The sequence below is a fragment of the Catharus ustulatus genome, chromosome 28, assembly GCF_009819885.2.
Source record: "Catharus ustulatus isolate bCatUst1 chromosome 28, bCatUst1.pri.v2, whole genome shotgun sequence".
In the NCBI taxonomy this organism is placed as follows: domain Eukaryota; kingdom Metazoa; phylum Chordata; class Aves; order Passeriformes; family Turdidae; genus Catharus; species Catharus ustulatus.
This window is the reverse complement of record NC_046248.1, coordinates 5,286,872-5,305,670: the sequence shown is the minus strand read 5'-3', so window position 1 is coordinate 5,305,670 and position 18,799 is coordinate 5,286,872. Positions and strand designations below refer to the sequence as shown.

The following is an 18,799-nucleotide window of genomic DNA, read 5'->3' as shown; positions in this document are numbered from 1 at the left end:
CTCCGGTCCCTCCGTGCTGGTGTCGGACTCAGGGATGTTCCAATTCCCCCGTGTTCAGCCCCAGGATGCTCCAAACCCCTCGTCTTTAGTCCTAGGATGCTCCAAACCCCTTTTTTTCAGTCCCGGGATGCTCCAACCCCCCGTGTTCAGTCCTGGGATGTTCCAAACTCCGTGTTCAGCCCCAGGATGCTCCAAACCCCCGTGTTCATCCCTGGGAAGCTCCAAACCCCCGTGTTCATCCCGGGATGTTCCAAACCCCTTTTTTCAGCCCCAGGATGCTCCAAACCCCCGTGTTCATCCTCGGGATGCTCCAAACCCCCGTGTTCATCCCCAGGATGCTCCAAACCCCCGTGTTCAGCTCCTGTCCCCCCGTGTCAGTGCTGGATGGTTGTGGACACACCTGCAGGAGCGCACCCCGGCAATAACATTGATGGAATTCAAGCAGAGGAACCCCTGAAGTGCGGTGATCCTCCGAAAGCTTTGGGAAAACCTGGATTTCTCCGTGCTGCAAGGATGTGAATGCACATTCCCTTAATTCCTGCCAGTTCCTGGGGATAACGGAGTGAATCTGGGTTTGTCAGGGTGGGAAAGCTCCAAGGGTCGGGGCAGGATCCGTGTGTGAGAGAACAGGCTCAGGAGAGAGCAGGGTCCGTGTGCAGGGCTGTGTGCTGGGGAAGCAGAGCTGTAAACACGGCAGCTCCGGGGACACAGCTCGGGCCAGCACATCCTCCCTCCCTGGCTGTGATTCACACAAAGTTCCACCTCAGCCTCTCATCCCTTTTCGTTTCCCACCTCAACGAGGAAAAAAAAAATTCAAAAAAGAGAACCAAAGGTGCCTGAACTCCATTGAACACCTCTTAGCATCATTAAATAAACATCTTTAGCATCACTGAACACCTTTAGCATCATTAAATAAACACCTTTAGTATCACTGAACACCTCTTAGCATAATTAAACACCTTTAGCATCACTGAACACCTCTCAGACCACCGTGTGCCCGCCCTGGGGACAAGGCTCCAGCATGTGACAATGACCAAGGGCACAGAGGAGGGGCAGGGCAGGGCTGGCACGGCACAGACAGGGGCTGTTTGCCATCTAGTGGCTTCGAGCAGCCCTGGCTGAGCCTCCTCTGCCTCTGCCAGAGCCCCGAGGTAAAATCCTCTTTCTTTTCTCAAGACCTGTGAGGAAGGTGAAGGAAGGTCGGAGGAGGTAAAGCCCCAAGGGCGTCAGGGCTCGTTTATTATTCATGGAAATTATTCCAATAATTCTTCAGGCTTGTCACAGTGAAGAAATGGAAATTTTCACTTTTCACCCACGCACTTCCACCCCAGAGTTCAGCAGCTGGAGAAGCCTGGATGACACAGGGGGTTGGAATTTGTTCTGCTCAACCCCAAAGAGATACCGAGGCCACAGTGGAGCTCTCCGTGTTTCCTACTGGTTGAACTGGGAGGAAGGCAGAAGTGTCAGCCAGCAGAGCTGTGTCCTGCTCTGGAGATGTGTCCCCCATAAAAACCAGACTGTGTGAGGGCAGGAAAATAAAGGAAAAACTCCCCAAGGTTTTATTGGAGGGCACTGCTATGGTACAGAAAAAAGCACACACAATTTCTGTGAGTGTCTCATCTACCCTCTGGAGTCCCCTGAAGGCAGCCTCGATGCAATGAAGGGATTTCCTCCCCTTCTCTGTCCCCACCTGTCACCTGCTGGCTTTTACTCCTCTCTTCTGCTTTACATATTTCAGCCAAAGTCACAGCCCCGAGTGTTGATGCTCTGTTCCCCTCAGAGGAAGGGCTTCATCACCTCAGGTTCCATTTTCTCCCTTGCAAGCTCAACCTGGCATCCTCTGTGAGCTGCTGCTACAGCTGCTCTAGCAGGACAGTGACACAAATGTAGATAAAGCAGTGGCTGTGGGAGCAAGGGGGCTCCTGCCTTCCTTGGCTGTGTTTGTCAGGAATTCAGGAGGTTATGCTGGAGATAAAGCAGTTCCTTCATGGCAGAAGTGAGGGAAAGGTGGGAGGTGAGAGCAGCAGCTTCCCCTGAGCCTGGCCTGGCCCTGAGTCCCAGGATTGCTCAGTGGGCAGCGAAGACGCCGTGGAAGCCGTAAGGCATTGGCACCCCGACCTCTGCTCGGCCCAGCTCCAGGAAGCTCTCTGCATCCAGCACCAGCAGGAAAGCACTTTGGTTCTGCAGCAGGAGAGAGGCAGAGTGAGTGTCCAGGCTGGCCCTGGAGCCCAAAGCACTGAGGCTGGCAGGGTGCATCAGCAAACACCAGCAGAGCTCCTGCATGCACTGTGCTTGGCACAGGCACTCTGGGGAGCCAGGAACCACCTGCCAGGAGCCTCCAGCTCGGTGCTGAGGCTGACAAAGTGAATTAATGCTGTGTGACTTTGACAAACTACAGCCAGCAAGTTACCTCAGTGGGGGAGACCACCACAGACAGGATGACTCCGCTGTCCTCTGCTGTGGCATTGGGCACTGGCACAAACACAGGCTCTGAAGGGTAGGATCCCTCCTCCTGCCAAATCTAGCGAGCACAGCAACACAGGGATGAGTTTCAGGGACAGATGGAGGAGTTTCATGTCATTAATACTTGTCTACTACAGTGAGCAGAGTTACAAGTGCTCCCCACAAAGACACCTGGAAATACTCTGTGTTCCAAGAAACTTAGAGTTCAACTTTTTAATTAATTTTTTTCATTCCAGGAGTGTGACGGTGCCAACCTCTCCTGTTTGGTGACAGTGCCACATTCACAAGGCACCAGCTGAGGGATGAAATTGGGAATCTCATCCCAAACCCATCTGGGCAAAGCCCTAAAGCCCCCAGTACATGGCACACCTTCAAATCCAGTTCAGTGCATGAGCTGACTTCACCTCACCTTGAAATTCTTGGTCTCCACATCAACCTTGATCAAGGAATCTCCCACCAGGTGCCCGAAGCCGCAGCCGTAGAAGTAGCGGTACCTCCTGCCGTTGTACCCCCTGTAATTGATCTGGGGGAACTCCAGCCCCCCAACCTTCTCAAAGCCCTCGGGGTGGAGATTTTCATGTGTGCACCAGACCTGGGAGAAAGGTGCAGAAATCACAGCAGGGTTGGTTCAGCTTGGACAGGGCAGCAGTGCTTGCCCCACCAGCCAGCTCTGAGCACAGGGTAGGAGCTGCTGCATAAAAGCATTTCTGCTTTGGTTTGCTTTGGTTTGCTTTGGTTTGGTTTGGTTTGGCACACACCTTGCCATCTGCACCTTTCACAGCCTTTGCCTGGCTGTGAGGCAGTGGGTTCAGGTTTTTCCCCACGGGTGTGTCTGAATCCACGTCCAGAGGGAGAACAAAGCGGCGAGGGAAGGCTCTGGGGATGGAGGCATAAACCTGGCAGAGACAGAAAGTGTTGGTGATGGAGAGAGGACAGACATTTCAGCCTAAATGCACTTTTGGGGAACAATTCTGAAGTTTTACACACCCCTCAATTCTTCTTCTTCTTTTCCTTATGTGTTTGACCAAGTTCTGGTAAGGTAAAGCACACAATGGAAAGAAGAAGTTCCCTGCACATTCCAGTAATTTACAGCAGAAACCAAAACCACCAGAATTGAAAGGGCCAGCGTTGCTCTCACAGTAATTAATGCTGAGTTGGGTATGCAAATCAGCTCATTATCTCCCAGTGCAGCACTGGGACAGACACTGCACTGTTCCATTGAGTTAGAGCAGGATTGTGCTGCTTCACATCCCTCTGTGGAGCAGCAGGAGAGCTCTGAGCCCTCAGTGCCCGAGGCTGCCCTGCAGGATTCCCTGTCCCATGCTCAGGCACTCGTGGATTCACGGTTGGAAGTCCAGGGGGATGATAATGGATTTAGCTGGGGAGCAAAGTGCAGCCCCCAGTGTGGCAGGCACTCAGCACATTGAGAGGGAAAATCCCACCACTGCCATAAAGCTCTGCTCAAGCCAAGTTTATAACTGTATAATCATATTCCCATATAAATAAAATGGATAAGGACACTATTTTGGTGTCTTTCAGCTACTTCAAAATGCAATTCTTCAGTTCAGTTGTGAAACTTCACTTTAACCTCACGTGTTAATGCTGAAACCCCGTTTTCAAAACTTTTCTGGTTCACGTAACCAGAGGAACTCTGCCAGACAAAACACTCTGCCAGGCTCAGTGAGCAAGCAAATCTGGGGAAAGGAGACAAGCTGTGCCCAGACACTCCTGAGGCTTTTGATGCAGTGAAGTTTGAGATTCTGTTCTGAAATGACTCCTGTGTGGGTAAAGTGTGGTGGTGATGTCACTTGAAGAATGTGGGTGCTGGAAACTCAGCCCCAGTGCTGACACCAGGACAACTTCAGCCACATCAAATTCCACCTGGGCTGTGCTCAGAGAAGGACAAAAAAAAGCTGGGATTAACACTCTGCTGTACTTGAATGTCCAAAAACGCTCGAGAAAAGCCCAAAATAAATGGCAGAAGAAAGCAGAAGCCGATGGGACACAGCTGTGCCCCTCTCAGGAGCTGAGGCAGCTCCAGACAGCTCAGGACACAGACAGAGGAAGTTCAGCCCTGTCTGGACATGCAGCACGCTGGGTTTCCAACAAACACATCTGCAGGGTGAGAAACTGAAAGCACCCCCACTTTTCCCTTGTGTGACCTATGCAAAATAATGCCCCTGACACTGAAATGGGGTTTTCACAGAGCTGGACACGATCAAGGATTGATTTGAAGGTGCTGTTGTGGGGTGGCTGTGGGGAACAGTGCAGGGGTTTCTGTGGTATTTGTGATTTTCATAAAAACTGCTCCTTTTCTGAAGCAATGCCTTAAAGAATGGGGTTCCTTTTTCCATTTAGAAGTCAGGCTACCACTTATTTTGCATAATTTCTTGGGGGAAAATTGTATTACACAAGGATGAGGAAAATATATGTAATGAAAACCAAGGTTTTAAAACCAAAATAAACCTGGTCCAGCCCCTCTCCACTCCTCCTCATGTTCTGCAGAGTGTACAGAGCCAGGCTGGTGCCCTCATCCTGGCAGCACAGGTCCAGCACCACGCAGCCCTGCTCCTCGAAGGCGTTGATCTGGTGGAAGGTCACGAAGGGCTTGGAGCACCACAGCCCTGGCAGCACCTGCAGGGAGCACAGGGACAGCTGCAGCTCCTCTGCACAGCTCCCAGCCTCACCTGCAACAGCTTCATCCTCTCTCTCTCCAAAATCTCAACCCCTCTCATTCCTGGGGGTTTGCCTTCTGTCCCTGTGCTAACACAAAATGCTGCTTTAAGCCAGTAAGGAGCAAAACCAGAAGAAGAAAACCCAATCAGGCAGCCCCTTGCTGTGCATCTTTCCCAGGTTCTGTCCTTTTCACCCTTCCCTTCCCTTCCCTTCCCTTCCCTTCCCTTCCCTTCCCTTCCCTTCCCTTCCCTTCCCTTCCCTTCCCTTCCCTTCCCTTCCCTTCCCTTCCCTTCCCTTCCCTTCCCTTCCCTTCCCTTCCCTTCCCTTCCCTTCCCTTCCCTTCCCTTCCCTTCCCTTCCCTTCCCTTCCCTTCCCTTCCCTTCCCTTCCCTTCCCTTCCCTTCCCTATTTTAGCCAACCACACACCCCAGCTTTAAATATTTATTGCAGTAACATCTGGAATGGTTCTCAAACTCCCCTGGCTGTTACTTTTCCAAAGTTAAAGTCCCAAATCAGCTGCTGCAGAGGCCCAGGCCCCCCTCACCTCCCCAGTGTTCTTGTTCACCACGTGGAAGTGCGTGTTGTGCTGAGGCTCCCAGCTTATCCCATCAAAAATGGCTTTGCCTCGGAGCTTGGAGGTGATGATCTTCAGCAGGTTCATCCTGAGGGGCTGCTCGATGAAGATGATGTAGTTCTCAGTCATTCCTGAGAAGAGAAGGAAGGAATGTCACCCAAACACCAGGCAAGAGCACACCTCAGGGGCAGAGGGAATCAGAGTGCTGGGCTGGGGTGCAGCCTCACCAAAGCTGTGGTAGTAGGATGGCTTTGCCCTGTCCATGGGAGGGATGGAGCACAGCACTTTGGCTCCTTCCAGCGTGTCCCCCTGGCCTGGCTCCTGGGGGGGCACCCTGATGATGTTGTAGCTGGATCCTGCAAAGGGGAAAAGGTTTTCAAGCCAAGCTCAGGCTCTGCTCCTTCCTCTTCCCCAGAAATTCTTGGAACCACCTCTCCTAAACTGAGCAGAAACCCAACATTCTACAGAGGATTTATTTACCAAAAGAACAACAAAACAAAAAAAAAAAAAGTTTGAAAGGATCTACTCAGCCTGGGAGAATTCCAGCTCTGGCTGCTGTGCTCTCCTACAATAACAGGGGCAGGATGAAAACCAAGCTCACAGGAAATGAAAGTTTTGAGCCTTGCCCATTTAATAAACCTGAGCATAGGAGCAGGAAACGATGGCACTTTTGAATAATAACAATAATCTGGAGTTTGGTGTGTCCAGCTGAAAAAAGCATGTGGTACAGAGCTGGACTTTGCTGGGGCCAAAGGGAAATGAAAGCAGCAAGAATGAAAAATGGTCAGAACTGGGAAAATGTGGAGCTGGCCTGAGGGATCACAATAAAGAGCAGTGGCCGTTTTCAGAGGCCTCTGGAAAATAAAGATTTCCCAGAGCTGACAGCTGAGAGCTCTGAGCAGCCATGTGGATGGAACAGGGTGCTATCAGGATGCTCAGAGTTCTGAGAAGAAGAAAAACATCCCATAAAGTTCAGCTTTGCTGTAACACAGCCAGGTGACCAGAATAAATTCTATCTCTGCAAAAACCCTTATGTTGCTCATCAAAAGCCAATTACTGCAAGTGAAAAACGTGACTAATTGTTAAATTTCTTCAGATGAGGCTTCAGCAGTGGATGGAACTTTAAAAAATCATTTTCTGTCTTCCTGTTTTGGGAGAGGAAGAGGAGAATTTGCTGGATATGCACAGAACAAAGTCAAAACTAAATCCTGAGAGGAGGCAGCTTTATGGGACAGACTGGCATTGGCATTTTGACTCTGAACCAGCAATTCCCAAATTTCTTTGGGTATTTCTTTACCTGGGAGGTATCCTGTACACCCTGCCCAAAAAACCAGAGTGCCCAAAAAACCATTCTGGCCAAAAAAAAGCATCCTGGGCAGGCCAGCTCACCGTGCTTGCCGTAGGAATTGCCCATGTTGTAGGCTGTCCCATCAGCCTCGTAGTGGGGATGAGCTGTGGCCCCGTTCACTGCAATAAACTTGCTCCAGTCCACCTGAAAATGCCAAAAGATTTTCAGTCAGTGCAGAATTTTATAAAGAGTCAGAGTTGTGGATGTCTGAGGAAGAAGAGCAGATTTTATTAATTGTTAATAATCTGCACCCCAGCCTTGATTCTGCCTGCAGTCCTTGAAAATAAAGATATTTCATTGTCAGTAAAGCAGGACTAATGGCAGAAGATATTCCTTGGAATACACAGCATGGTGCAAGTGCTGACACAGTGGGAATGTAGCCCATAATAAGCACAGGCAGGTGGGTGAAGGGACAATCACTGCCCCAAAAAATCTCCAAGAGTTTTGTCACTGGAAACTCAGAAAACCTCAGGTCCTCTTAAGGAGTCTCAAACTGGAGAGTTTAAACATGAAATCATCCCTTCCACTTCTTCACTTAGCCAAAAAAAAAAGCAGTCTGCATCTAAAAAAACTGCTTGAGGGGATTTTTTTTCATTTTATGACAAGATGGTTCAACAGAGCTGAACCCAAAAATCCCCCAGTGTCCTTTCATTCTGCATGCATTCTTTATAAACAGCACAGCTGGCAAATCAGCCAGGACACCTCAGTGGCTGTGCTTTGCATGCAGTTTATTCATGACCCACAGCTGATCCTGCAGGAATTCTGGGATGGAATTTGGGACTAAATTCAGGGGTTTGGGTGAATTTTTGGGGTGAGTCCCCAAATTCAGGGAGATTTTGGGGCCAAATCCTCGATTTTGGCTAAAACCGCCTCATCCCATGTGGATTTTTGGGGCTCCCTTCTCTATTTTGGGGTGAAATTCCCCATTTTTTTTCCCCAAATCCTGGAGTGGCTCCCTCCAGGCCTGAGGGATGCTCTGACATTTTTTGGTGTCAAGCAGGTCCAGCAGTAAACACTGAATTAGGAAGGGCAGGATCCTCCTCACAGGAGGCTTTGGGGTGTGCAAAGCTTGAGGTGCAAAAAGCAGAAAAAGGGAATTGATGGGAAAGCAGAGCACCAGGGGGAAAGGCAGATGTGAGATCAGCAATGTGCACTTTTTCTAGTACACAGGAAAAAGTTGTTTCCTGTTCTGCTAGAGGTGCAGACAAGCCCAGGCAAGCAGGGAGAGCAGAGAAATGCCAGCTGTGCCCAGCTGGGCAGCGAGTGCCCCTGCACCCTGAGAGCTGCACAGCCCCTTCAGGGACTCAGAGATGCTGCTCCAGAGAAATTCCTTTGGAATTGGAGCTCCCCTTGCTCCAGCAAGGTGTGGTTCTGCTCCCAGCTCCCTCCCCCCACCTGCCCACACCTTCTCCTTGGTCTCCAGCGTCTCTGGGTCCACCTTGTGCATGAAGACAGTCTCGTTGCTGACATAATAATCCCCTTTGTACAGCACATAGTTGACACTGGAGTTGTCACTGGGCTCTGAAAGAGAAATCCCGGGGTTGTGCACAGCTCTGTGCAGCTCATGTCACATTATGGCAAGTTAGACGTGTGTAAACAAATAAACCCATTTGCAGTGACATTAATCCCTGTGTGACTGATTGGAAATATCTCACTAATCTACCAGGGAAACTGTCTGTGCAGGTGAAGCTGGGTTAAAGGGACAAGGACAGGGATGGGAATCACTGCTGGGGCTGGGCAAAGGCAGCTGGGGGTGGGTCTGGAGTGTCTGAAAGGAGCTGGGGTGGGGATCTGGGGGTGTCACTGTGAGTGAAGGTGTGAACACCTCAGGACAGGACAGGTGAGCTGGCAGCAGGGAGGGGAGAGGAGAGGCAGAGCATGGCCACAGCAAGAGCACCAAGCTGGGACTGCAGCCCTGGGCTGGTTTATGGGGAACACTTTGCTTGCTTTTAAGCCTCTTTCTTCCCTGACGTAGAATGCAGAAGGCACTGGAACTTCCATTCCTGTGCAGCACCGTCCCTCATCTACCCAATAATCTCCTGCCCCTTAGCCCAGGAAGGGAGGGATTAGCCCACTTACCCTACGAGCTTAGCAAGGCAAGGTGGTGTAAGGGCAAAGCTGTGCCTCAGGTAGAACATCAGGTGTAATGCTCATTATCAGCACTGCACAGGATGTTCTCTGGGGAGAGCCTTCTTTGGGAAGTTTGCAAAAAGATCTGGGACTGAGCAAGCTGAGGTGGCATTAAAACAGCAAGCTCTGCCTGCCCCAGCTGAGGCTGACACCAATTTACCAAAAGATCTGGAATGAGCAAGCTGAAGTGGCATTAAAACACCAAGCTGAAGTGGCATTAAACCAGCAAACTCTGCCTCTCCCAGCTGAGGCTGACATCAATTTGCCAAAATATCTAGAACTGAGCAATCTGAGGTGGCATTAAAACACCAAACTCTGCCTCCCCCAGCTAAGGCTGAGACCAATTTACCAAAAGATCTGGAATAGGCAAGCTGAACTGGCATTGAAACAGCAAACTGCCTCTCTCAGCTGAGGCTGACACAAATTTACCAAAAGATCTGGAACTGAGCAAGCTGAAGTGGCATTAAAACACCAAAGTGCCTCCCACAGCTGAGGCTAATGCCAATTTTCCAAGATATTTGAAACTGAGCAAGCTGAAGTGGCATTAAAACACCAAACTCTGTCTCCCCCAGCTGAGGCTGACACAAATTTGCCAAAAGATCTGGAATTGAGCAAGCTGAGGTGGCATTAAAACACCAAACTCTGCCTGCCCCAGCTGAGGCTGACACCAATTCACATCATTTTGGCGTTTGGGTCATATCCTAAGACAAACACAGCAAGTCTGCCAGCCTTGCTCACCCTCCCTTTGCCCCAAGCTCTCCAGCTCACCCCGTGCTGTCCCCGTGCCCACCCCTCCTTACGCAGGGGCTCGAAGCGCGCCAGGAAGCGCCCGAAGAGGCTCTGGCAGGGGTCTGGCAGGGCCAAGGTGCCGAATTCGGAGGCCACGATGCGGCTGTGCTGCCGGTTCCTCACGTAGGAGCTGCTCTGCAGGAACCTGCTCCTGTAGCTGACGGTGCCATGGGCCAGCTGGAACTGGTGCAGCAGGGCCATGCCATCGAACCAGTGGTTGAAGCTGCGGGAGAGAGGGGACACGGTGAGGAGAGCTGGGGGTGTGGGGGGCTGTGAGAGTTGATTCGGATTTTCTGAGCTGTGAAGCAGGCATGGCTTTGTTGGGGAAAATAGCTGGGCTGAACACAACAGAACAAAGCAAAAAAAACCAACAAAACATGACAAACACAACAAAACACAACAAAACAAAGCAAGGAAAACAAAACAAAACACGACAAACACAACAAAACACAACAAACATAACAAAACACAACAAACACAACAAGCACAAGAAAACAAAGCAAAAAAACACAACTAAACACAACAAGCAAAACACAACAAACACACAAAACAAGGCAAACACAACAAAGCAAAAAAAAAAAAAAAAAACCACAACAAAACACAACAAAACCAAGCAAAAGAAAACAAAACCCAACAAAGACAACAAAACCCAACAAAACACAACAAAACAAAGCAAACAAAACACAACAAAACAAAACCCAACAAAGACAACAAAACCCAACAAAACACTACAAAACACAACAAAAGAATACAAAACACAACAAAAGAATACAAAACACAACAAAAGAATACAAAACACAACAGAAGTGTGTTTGCAGCTGTGGGATGTGATGGCTGAAAGTGCTGTGTGTAAGATTTTTTGGGCAACCCACTCCTGCACAGGGAGTAGAGTTTGTGCTGTACTGTACAACAATATAAATGATTATGGAAATTATTAAATATTTGATAATAAAGATATTTAAAATAGATCTATTATAGTTATATAGTATAAATATAAAAGATGTATTAATACATTATCAATATTAATATTTTAACATATATTAATATATGGTATTATTATTTGTATATATTTATATTATGAGTATTTTAAATATATATATATATATAATTTAAAATATATAATTAATTAAATCTATACATGGTTACTGCAAACCCAAAGCCCTTTAGTTCTCAGCTCCTTGCAGGATGTTTTTGTCTCCAAACCAAGGGATTTGTGAGACCCCCAGAGCACCTGCTGGGACCCTGGAACTGTGACTCTGGGAATAGGAGAAGGGGATCAGCCTTGGCCAGCTGCTGCCAGCAGCTCCACTCTCAGTACCAGAATGGCACAGGGACTAAACCTGCCCAGGAATTTTTTTTTTTTTTTAACAGGGTGGGTTTGCTTCTAAAGCAGCTCACACCATTTGGTGTAACCAACTCTCCAAATTCCTGCCCTGGATTTCAGAGTGCTCAGGGATGGATTGGGGATGTTTTATATGTTTTATCCCCATCCCACCACGGTGAGTGGGTGAGAGCCTCTCTGTGACTCAGCTTCTCCAGCTGGGTGACTTCAGGTTGGACATTAGGAAAAAATTTTCATGGAAAAAATGATAAAGCACTGGAATGGTCTGTCCAGGGAGGTGCTGGAGTCACCAGCCCTGATGTGTTTAAAGCAGACTGGATGTGGCATTGGGTGCTGTGGGTTAGTGCAGGTGTTGGGGCTGGGTTGGACTCATCTTGAAGGTCTCTTCCAACCTGGCAATCCTGTGAACTCTGTGAATTCTGTCAATTCTGTGAACTCTGTGAACTCTGTGAATTCTCTGAACTCAGCTCCTTTTGCAGGAAATGGGAGCAAAAGTGACATTGGTATTTCTTCCTCCCCTTACATAAAAAGAAACTAAGCAATGCTCTAAACAGTGATGAGGGGAGTCCCCTTTAGGTTCAGGCAGAGTTCAGGCCAGAACCATTTAAAAACTCATTTAAAGGAGACTTACTTGTCATTGCCAAACTCGAACTTGCCAGGGCCGTTCCTCAGCAGGTTTCCATTAATCCACTTGGGAATGTGGCCCTTGATCCTGGCTGGGATGGGCTCGGGGGTCTCCTCCACGCTCTGCACTAAGGGGGAGATGCACTGCAGCCCCCTGGGTCTGTGGAACAGGATTTGCTCCCTGGATGGGCTGGGCAGGTAATTCTTGAAACCTGCAAAGAGAATAAAAAGCAGGGAATTGAGATTTTCACTGGAATAAAGCAACAAATGCTGGATTTTTGGACGTCAGGGAGAAGAGCCTTCAGCATCTGCAAGCAGCCAAGTTGTGGTGGATACTGAGGCAAATCCACAAAACCCACAGGGAGCTGAAAACCCTGTGGATTTTACTCTGCTCTAGTTAATCCACGAGACACACTAGTTCTGCAGCCCAAAGGAGGTAACAGAATACAAGACGGTAGAAAAGATGATTTCTTTTAATCAAAGAAATGAATATTTAGATTCATTTCATAAATGAGGGAAGAAAAAAAAAAAAAACTGTGATTCTAAAAAAATGGAAGAAAAAATGCAACTGAGCCAAAGACCATTTACAGGACACAACAGAGGAACAAGTTTGATTTGGCAGGGAAATAAGCAGAGAAGGATCATTCTGGTTGGATTGCAATAACCCTGGGCAGTCCCAGCCAGGGAACAAAAGCCCCAGGAGAGCATGAAGTGATTGGAATGCTGTGAGCCACCAGTGATGTCAGTGATTGGCTCCCACAGCCTGGTTTGCAAAGCCTCATCAACACAAGGATTGTTTTAGCAATCCATTTAGCTGCAGAGGTGGATTTATCCTCCCTGGGGCTGGCACCTGCCCATGCTGCCCATGCTGCACAGAACCAGCCTGAGCTGAGCTCGGAGCTGGCACTGAAATACTGAGCACAAAGGGCACGTGGCAGCAGAACTGCATCACCCAGGGCTGCTGCAGACACCACTCACTCAGTGGGGCCCAGCCTCCTTCAGAATTCACTCTGATTTTTTGTTTTTCACCGCTGTTTCTGGCCTACATCCTTTAATCCAGGTGACCAAGTGCAGCTGCTGCCCAATTTCCTTCCTCTGGAGCCCTTTGCTCAACATCTCCAGGGGAAATTTGCTATTTCAGCCAGAATATCTGCAGGCAGAATTCCTCTGAGCTCGCTTCTCCCCATAAAAACGCCCACAGCTTGGGCGTTAGGTCTGCAGGAAGGTACAATGCAAGATTCCAATGTATCTCTCCAATCTGCCAATCCCCCAGTCCTCCCTCAGATCTCTGGAGTGTTTGCAGAAGTGCAGATTTGGTTTAAGAAGGTGCAAAATGTGCATTAAGGAATGAGAGGAGCACAGCTGTAAGGAGATATTTTACATCCAAGCAGAAACAAAGCTGGCATGACTCAGGACGGCACCACATCAAAACTTCTGGAGAGCACAATAAATGGAAATTTTGGAACTCTGCCTTAAAAATTATTATGTTACAGCCATTTATTCCCTCTTTGGATAACAGCTCCTTGTCCAGATGATCAGAAGATGCTTTGAATTCACCAAAGGACATTATTTTTGGTTTTGTGTGTGGTTTTGGTAGTTTTTCCCTTCCTTGTGTTGTTTTAAGGGTGAAGAATCATATCACTTCCTAAGCTAAGTAAGCCAAGTTCTTTTTGTTGTCCTTGTCCTGTGATAACCATTCACGTGATCATCTCAGTAATCCTTCTTGAAATCTGATCTAGTTAGAACTCATCCCCTTAGAATTCACTCCAAGGCATCCCCTACAAAGTGGACTTTCAATAGAACAGACAATAAACAACAGTAATATTCAAGGGAATGTCCCAAAGCCAGGCCAGAGAGGGAGAAGGAAGCAAAACAAGAGAATAGAATTTTATTTCTTCTGGGCATCACTCAAAAGATCCTGGCAGAAATGAGTGCAAAACGGGAGCAAATCCCAACACCCAGATGAGCCAAAACAGAAGCTTCCAGAAACGAGACAAGTCATTGCAGACAATTCTGAATAGCTAGGAGGAGGGAAGAAAAAAAGATCCTACATATCTTCCCTATTAAACAAAACCAGATTTGACTAATGACTGTTATCTTTAACATATCTTTGTCTTTAAATGCACTAATGATATGGAATGCAGAACACTCCCCCCATTGAACACAACGTTCTTAAGTAATTGCAAAAATTGTTTCACCTTCAGGGAAAACCTCAGTTCAAAATTAAAACTCTTTGCAGCATTCAGTTCCCCAAGAAGGGACCAATCTCTCTCTGAAGAAGGCAGAAGACAGACTGGTTCTTAATATTAAATGAGATGTAAATAAAGTTGCTCTTTGTGTTCTGGCCACGCTCTGAGATGGAAGAACTTGAATCCACCATTAAAGCCCTACAGTCCCAGTGGGGCTCTCTGAAAATCAGCACAGGAGCACAAGCTGCTCTCTCATTTCTCCACCACAGTTTCCACCCGACCCCAGGCTTTTGGACCAGGTTTAAGGTCCTTGGCATGTCCGAGCAGAGGCAGTGCCAGACACGGAGCTGTAACTTTGCCCCAATCCTGCGAGCAGAGCGGGCAATCACTGCACAGTTATCCACTGCTGCTTTGTTCAGCTCCTGTTTCCCTGCAGTGTGCCGAGATTGCACTGCCCAGCACAAACTGACAGCCCAGCACTGATTATTTACAGTGTTGATTGTTTCCATCATGGTGTGGGTGCAGTCACCATAAATCAGGCATTAAATTCTATTTCAACACCAGTGGGTGCGACATGAAATCTCTAATGGTGGATGGCAAAACCATTTCCAAACACTGGGATCACACAGGAGAGGGCAAAGCCGTTTTGATTTTAACCTACAAAACTTCAAACTAGCTTCAAACCCAAGGTTCAGCAACCACCTCCAACTGTTTGAGTCTGAATTAATCCAGAATTAAGGACAAAATTTAGCAAATAGAATTCTCATTATATTCTGCAAGTAGGGAGAGTGAGGCAAGAGCTCTGTTTTCCCCGAGGATCATCCAAGCTGGCAACAATCCTCTGGCACGGGCTGCGTTTTGTTGCCTATAAAACAGACTGGCAAGGAAGCAAAACAGTTTTCCCCGACCCCCAGCCCGAAGTGGAGCTGGGTTTGTGCCTTCCCCAGGGCTCCCGCAGGGATTTCCGAAGGGAAGGGGCAGCACTTGCCTTGGGAGTGCCGGGAATTGCCCCTGCCGGGCTCCTTGGTCCATGCAGCCGCTTGGTTGCCCATGGCCAGGGGCTCACGCACCCACTTCCTCGCTAACAGCCGGAGGAGCAAAGGAAAACACAAAAGAAACGACAGAAAACACAGGGGAAATAATAAATGGAGAAGAAGAGGAGGGGAAGGCTCAAAGGGAGGAGAGGAGAAAGGCGACAGTGAACTCCGGCACATGGAATAGATATTTAAATAGATATTTATTGCCCAGCAGAATAAAGTCTACACTTCGGGGTCTTCCAGTGGCACAACAAGGCAGATTTGAGATTTTTTTTCAGCTCTTTGGATACCTCTGAAGCAATGCTTTGAATTTAAAGGGCACAAAAGCACCACTGCCATCAAAGAGCAGGAATCCCCGTGAGGTCAGCCATGATGCTTATTGGTTCATCATCTCTGAAAACAGGCGAGCAAATAAACAAAACGAAGAAACGAAAAACGCAGACAAAAAGCAGCTCGAGCTGTGCCATGATGACACAAAGTGCAGATATAAAATCCTTTGGGGCAGTTCACGTTTGCACGGTGGGGTTAAAGCCCCGCAAGGATGCGGCTCCACAGAATCCTCTCCCTGCCCACTTCCAGCTGGCTCCTCGCACTCAGAATCTGCCGGGCGCTGCTTTTCCAGCTCCAGACCATCTGTGTCTGCTGTAATCCGTGCCTCTGCCCTTTATCTACCCTACAAATTGCAGACATTTTCTGCCACCTAACAAAGCCTCCGAATGGCTCAGCCGCCAATCGCCGACAATAGAAACCGTGCGAGCAGCAGCCGGGATGGGATGGGATGGGATGGGATGGGATGGAAGGGCTCGCTCTGATCGCGCTTTACCTGGAATGAATTGCACCAAAGAGCAGAGGAAATGCAGCAGGTGGGCGAGCAGCAGGCTGGCGGCGGACAGCAGGATTTGGGCGAGCATATTCGGGCACGGGCTGGGAGCGGCCGGCCGAGGTAGCGGTGCCAGGGCAGCGGCAGGGCAGGGCAGCGATGGTCGGAGAGGTGAGCGCTGCTCTCATCATCCTTTCACAATAAGAGCCGAGCCCGCGGCAGCCGCGCCGTGCTGGGACTGCGCCGTCCTGGCACAGCCTCGGCACACCTGGCACAGGTGAGCAGCGAGCGCCGGGGCACTGCCCGCCCGGGGACGGGCTCGGTGCGGCGCTCTGTGCGCCGGGGTGGGATGGAGAGGAGAGAATGGGATGTGGATGTGTTACAGCAGCCGGGCTCCGAGCACCGGGGATGGGATGGAGAGGAGAGAATGGGATGTGGATGTGTCACCGCAGCCGGGCTCCGAGCGCCGGGGGTGGGATGGGATGGAAAGGAGAGAATGGGATGTGGATGTGTCACAGCAGCCGGGCTCCGAGCGCCGGGGCACTGCCCTGCCCGGGGACGGGCTCGGTGCGGCGCTTTGTGCGCCAGGGATGGGATGGGATGGGATGGAGAGGAGAGAATGGGATATGCACGGTCACAGCAGCCGGGCTCCGAGCGCCGGGGATGGGATGGAAAGGAGAGAATGGGATGTGGATGTGTCAGAGCAGCCGGGCTCCGAGCGCCGGGGATGGGATGGGATGAAGAGGATAGGACACAATGGGATGTGGATGTTTCACAGCAGCCGGGCTCCAGGTAATGCATTCGGAAATTCCCGTCGCCTCCGTGCTCGCCTCCCATACTTGGGATGCAAAACAGTTTTGTTTCCAAACCTGGCAAAGTCATTTTGCGCCCGAATGAAAATCAGGGTTTCGGGAATGTTTGCCCCGCTAAGCCCGGCAGGATGGGCCGAGCTTTGCTGAGCTGGACCTAGGGCAGAGCCCTCCCTTTGGGACGGCAGGAGCGAGCTGCCAGCGCTTTGGATTTGTGATGGAACATTTTTTCCGTGTCACTAAGCGGCTCTTCCAAGCTGTGCCGTGCCTGCAGAGGGAGCAGGGCAGCAGGCTCAGCATCCAGGACCCCGCTCCACGCACAGATTAATTCCCATCTGAAACCTGCTGCGAATTAAGCTGATTTCTTCTGTCCTTCTGCATTTCTAGAACTCCTCTCTCATTATGCCCTCCCTTGAGCTGGGTTTTCTCTCCATACACCCAACCTTTCCCCACGGATCTGCTCTGCTCTTTATTATTTCTGGAAATCTTGATTGATTTCCACAACCCTTCATCCTTTTGAGATTACAATGAATTTTTAATGTATGTTACTGATGCATTTGTGAGTTCTAGTTTACAGGTCTTTAAAAAAAATTCTATCCTCTAAAGTCCATTTTCTAAATCACTTGGGATAATATGGAATAAGCAAAGCTGGAAGCAGATCACTACACAATACCACAGATCTATGAGGGAAAAAAGAGTGTTCATTAACTTTTTAATTCATTTGTTTGCTGATTGTTCTTATTTTCTATATCATCCCACACAGTGGTGTCAGTGACCTTACACCAAGCTGCACACACTGGTAACTTTTCCATATTAAGTCAGCTATTCTCATAAAGATTTTTTTTTTTTAATTCATTGTTATCCAAGTCATAGTTAAGAAATTTCCTCCAGACTCTCTCCAGGAAGGGATTTAGGCTGACTGAGCTGTGGATCTTTGCCCTCTTTTTGTTTTCTGGCTGTTTCCCTGCTGATGCAAAATGCCCACTCTGTTCTCTTCCAGTGACACCTTCAAAGACAATTCAAAGGTCAATCACTCTACCATTAGCAAAATTGAATTTTGATTAGTTCTGGACAGAATGTCCTGAGCCTAAACCACCTCTATTCCCTACTAGATTTGGTCTTTTTCTATTCTGACCCACATTTATGCTAAAAGGCATTTTCATTTTAAGCAAGCAGTCAATATTAGCCATTTCTCAGGACAGAATTGTCATCACTGATTATCTAAACTCTCTGCATTATCTGTTATTTCCCATTTTTATCTTTTAGATAAGAGCAACGAGAGGAACTGGGTTTTCCATCACTTACACTTTCCAGCCTGTGAAGAGATTCACAGCAAGCTCAGAAATGCAAAGCTCGGTGTCAAGATCCCCTTGACTCCAAGAGGGACGGAACTTCTTCTAAGATGCTTCCAGATTTCAAATAAAAATCCATTTATATTCTGTCACTGATCTGTCATCTTAGACCTTCTTGTTAATTTATAGGCTGGAGCTTAAACGAGGAAGGGAGAAGCTTAAAAGAAAACGTGGTTACCAGCTGAGCTTTGCTGAGCAGATTTAGCAGCTTTAAAGCCAATTAATTTTCTGTGCAAACCTCCTGCAGTAGGGCTGGGAAGAGGACAGGGATGGGATGGCTGCCAGGGGTTCCAGGAGCAGCTCCCTCCTCAGGGGAGCCTTTGGGGGCAGAGCAGAAGGGAAAACTTTTGTTTTTCCCAAAGAACACTGAAATCCATCAGAGGGGCGATCAGCAGCATCATTCACTGCGTGGATGAGTTGTAGTCAAACAGCACAGTGATAAACTTGAATTTTTTAATGGTTTAGAAGGAAAATAGTGTGCAATGAGCGTGTCCATATATTGAAATACTGAGTGGAACACTAAAGAGCAGCCAGCAGGAAAGTGCTCTGTATTTCAGCACAAGAATTATGGAAAGCTCCCTTTAAACAGGGAGAGATCAATGGATGATCAATGTATTTCCATTGCTGAAATATTGGTTCACTTCACA

At 48.6% G+C, this 18,799-nt stretch overlaps 1 protein-coding gene and 1 long non-coding RNA gene across 4 annotated transcripts; one reads left to right on the top strand and one right to left on the bottom strand.

The window, feature by feature from the left end:
* Positions 1-1,203: 1,203 nt before the first annotated feature.
* BCO2 (beta-carotene oxygenase 2) lies at positions 1,204-17,215 on the bottom strand. Of its 3 annotated transcripts, none has more exons than XM_033081612.2 (13): positions 16,861-17,215; positions 15,123-15,215; positions 11,953-12,157; positions 9,991-10,202; positions 8,466-8,581; positions 7,102-7,204; positions 5,940-6,068; positions 5,683-5,843; positions 4,930-5,097; positions 3,222-3,359; positions 2,873-3,055; positions 2,411-2,521; positions 1,204-2,181 (listed from the first exon to the last, which is right to left on the bottom strand). In XM_033081612.2, the coding sequence occupies exons 1-13, from the start codon at positions 16,871-16,873 to the stop codon at positions 2,068-2,070; spliced, it is 1,746 nt and encodes a 581-aa protein (XP_032937503.1). In that variant the 5' UTR covers positions 16,874-17,215; the 3' UTR covers positions 1,204-2,067. The 3 variants fall into 3 exon arrangements, with proteins under 3 accessions (XP_032937503.1, XP_032937502.1, XP_032937504.1); XM_033081611.2 differs by lacking the exon at positions 16,861-17,215 and adding an exon at positions 15,995-16,166; XM_033081613.2 differs by lacking the exons at positions 15,123-15,215; positions 16,861-17,215 and adding an exon at positions 15,995-16,166.
* Positions 15,228-18,244, top strand: LOC117008082. Its single transcript, XR_004420253.2, has 2 exons — positions 15,228-16,034; positions 18,067-18,244. It is a non-coding gene; the product is annotated as an uncharacterized LOC117008082 (long non-coding RNA).
* Positions 18,245-18,799: the final 555 nt, after the last annotated feature.

Coding starts and splice junctions, on each gene's coding strand:
- BCO2 (XM_033081611.2), bottom strand. CDS start 16,082: ATGCTCGCCCAAATCCTGCTGTCCGCCGCCAGCCTGCTGCTCGCCCAC. Junction 12,158..15,122: donor CAATTCCCGGCACTCCCAAG/GCAAGTGCTGCC, acceptor TTCTCTTTGCAG/GTTTCAAGAATTACCTGCCC. Junction 2,522..2,872: donor TGGAGACCAAGAATTTCAAG/GTGAGGTGAAGT, acceptor TGTGCTCGCTAG/ATTTGGCAGGAGGAGGGATC.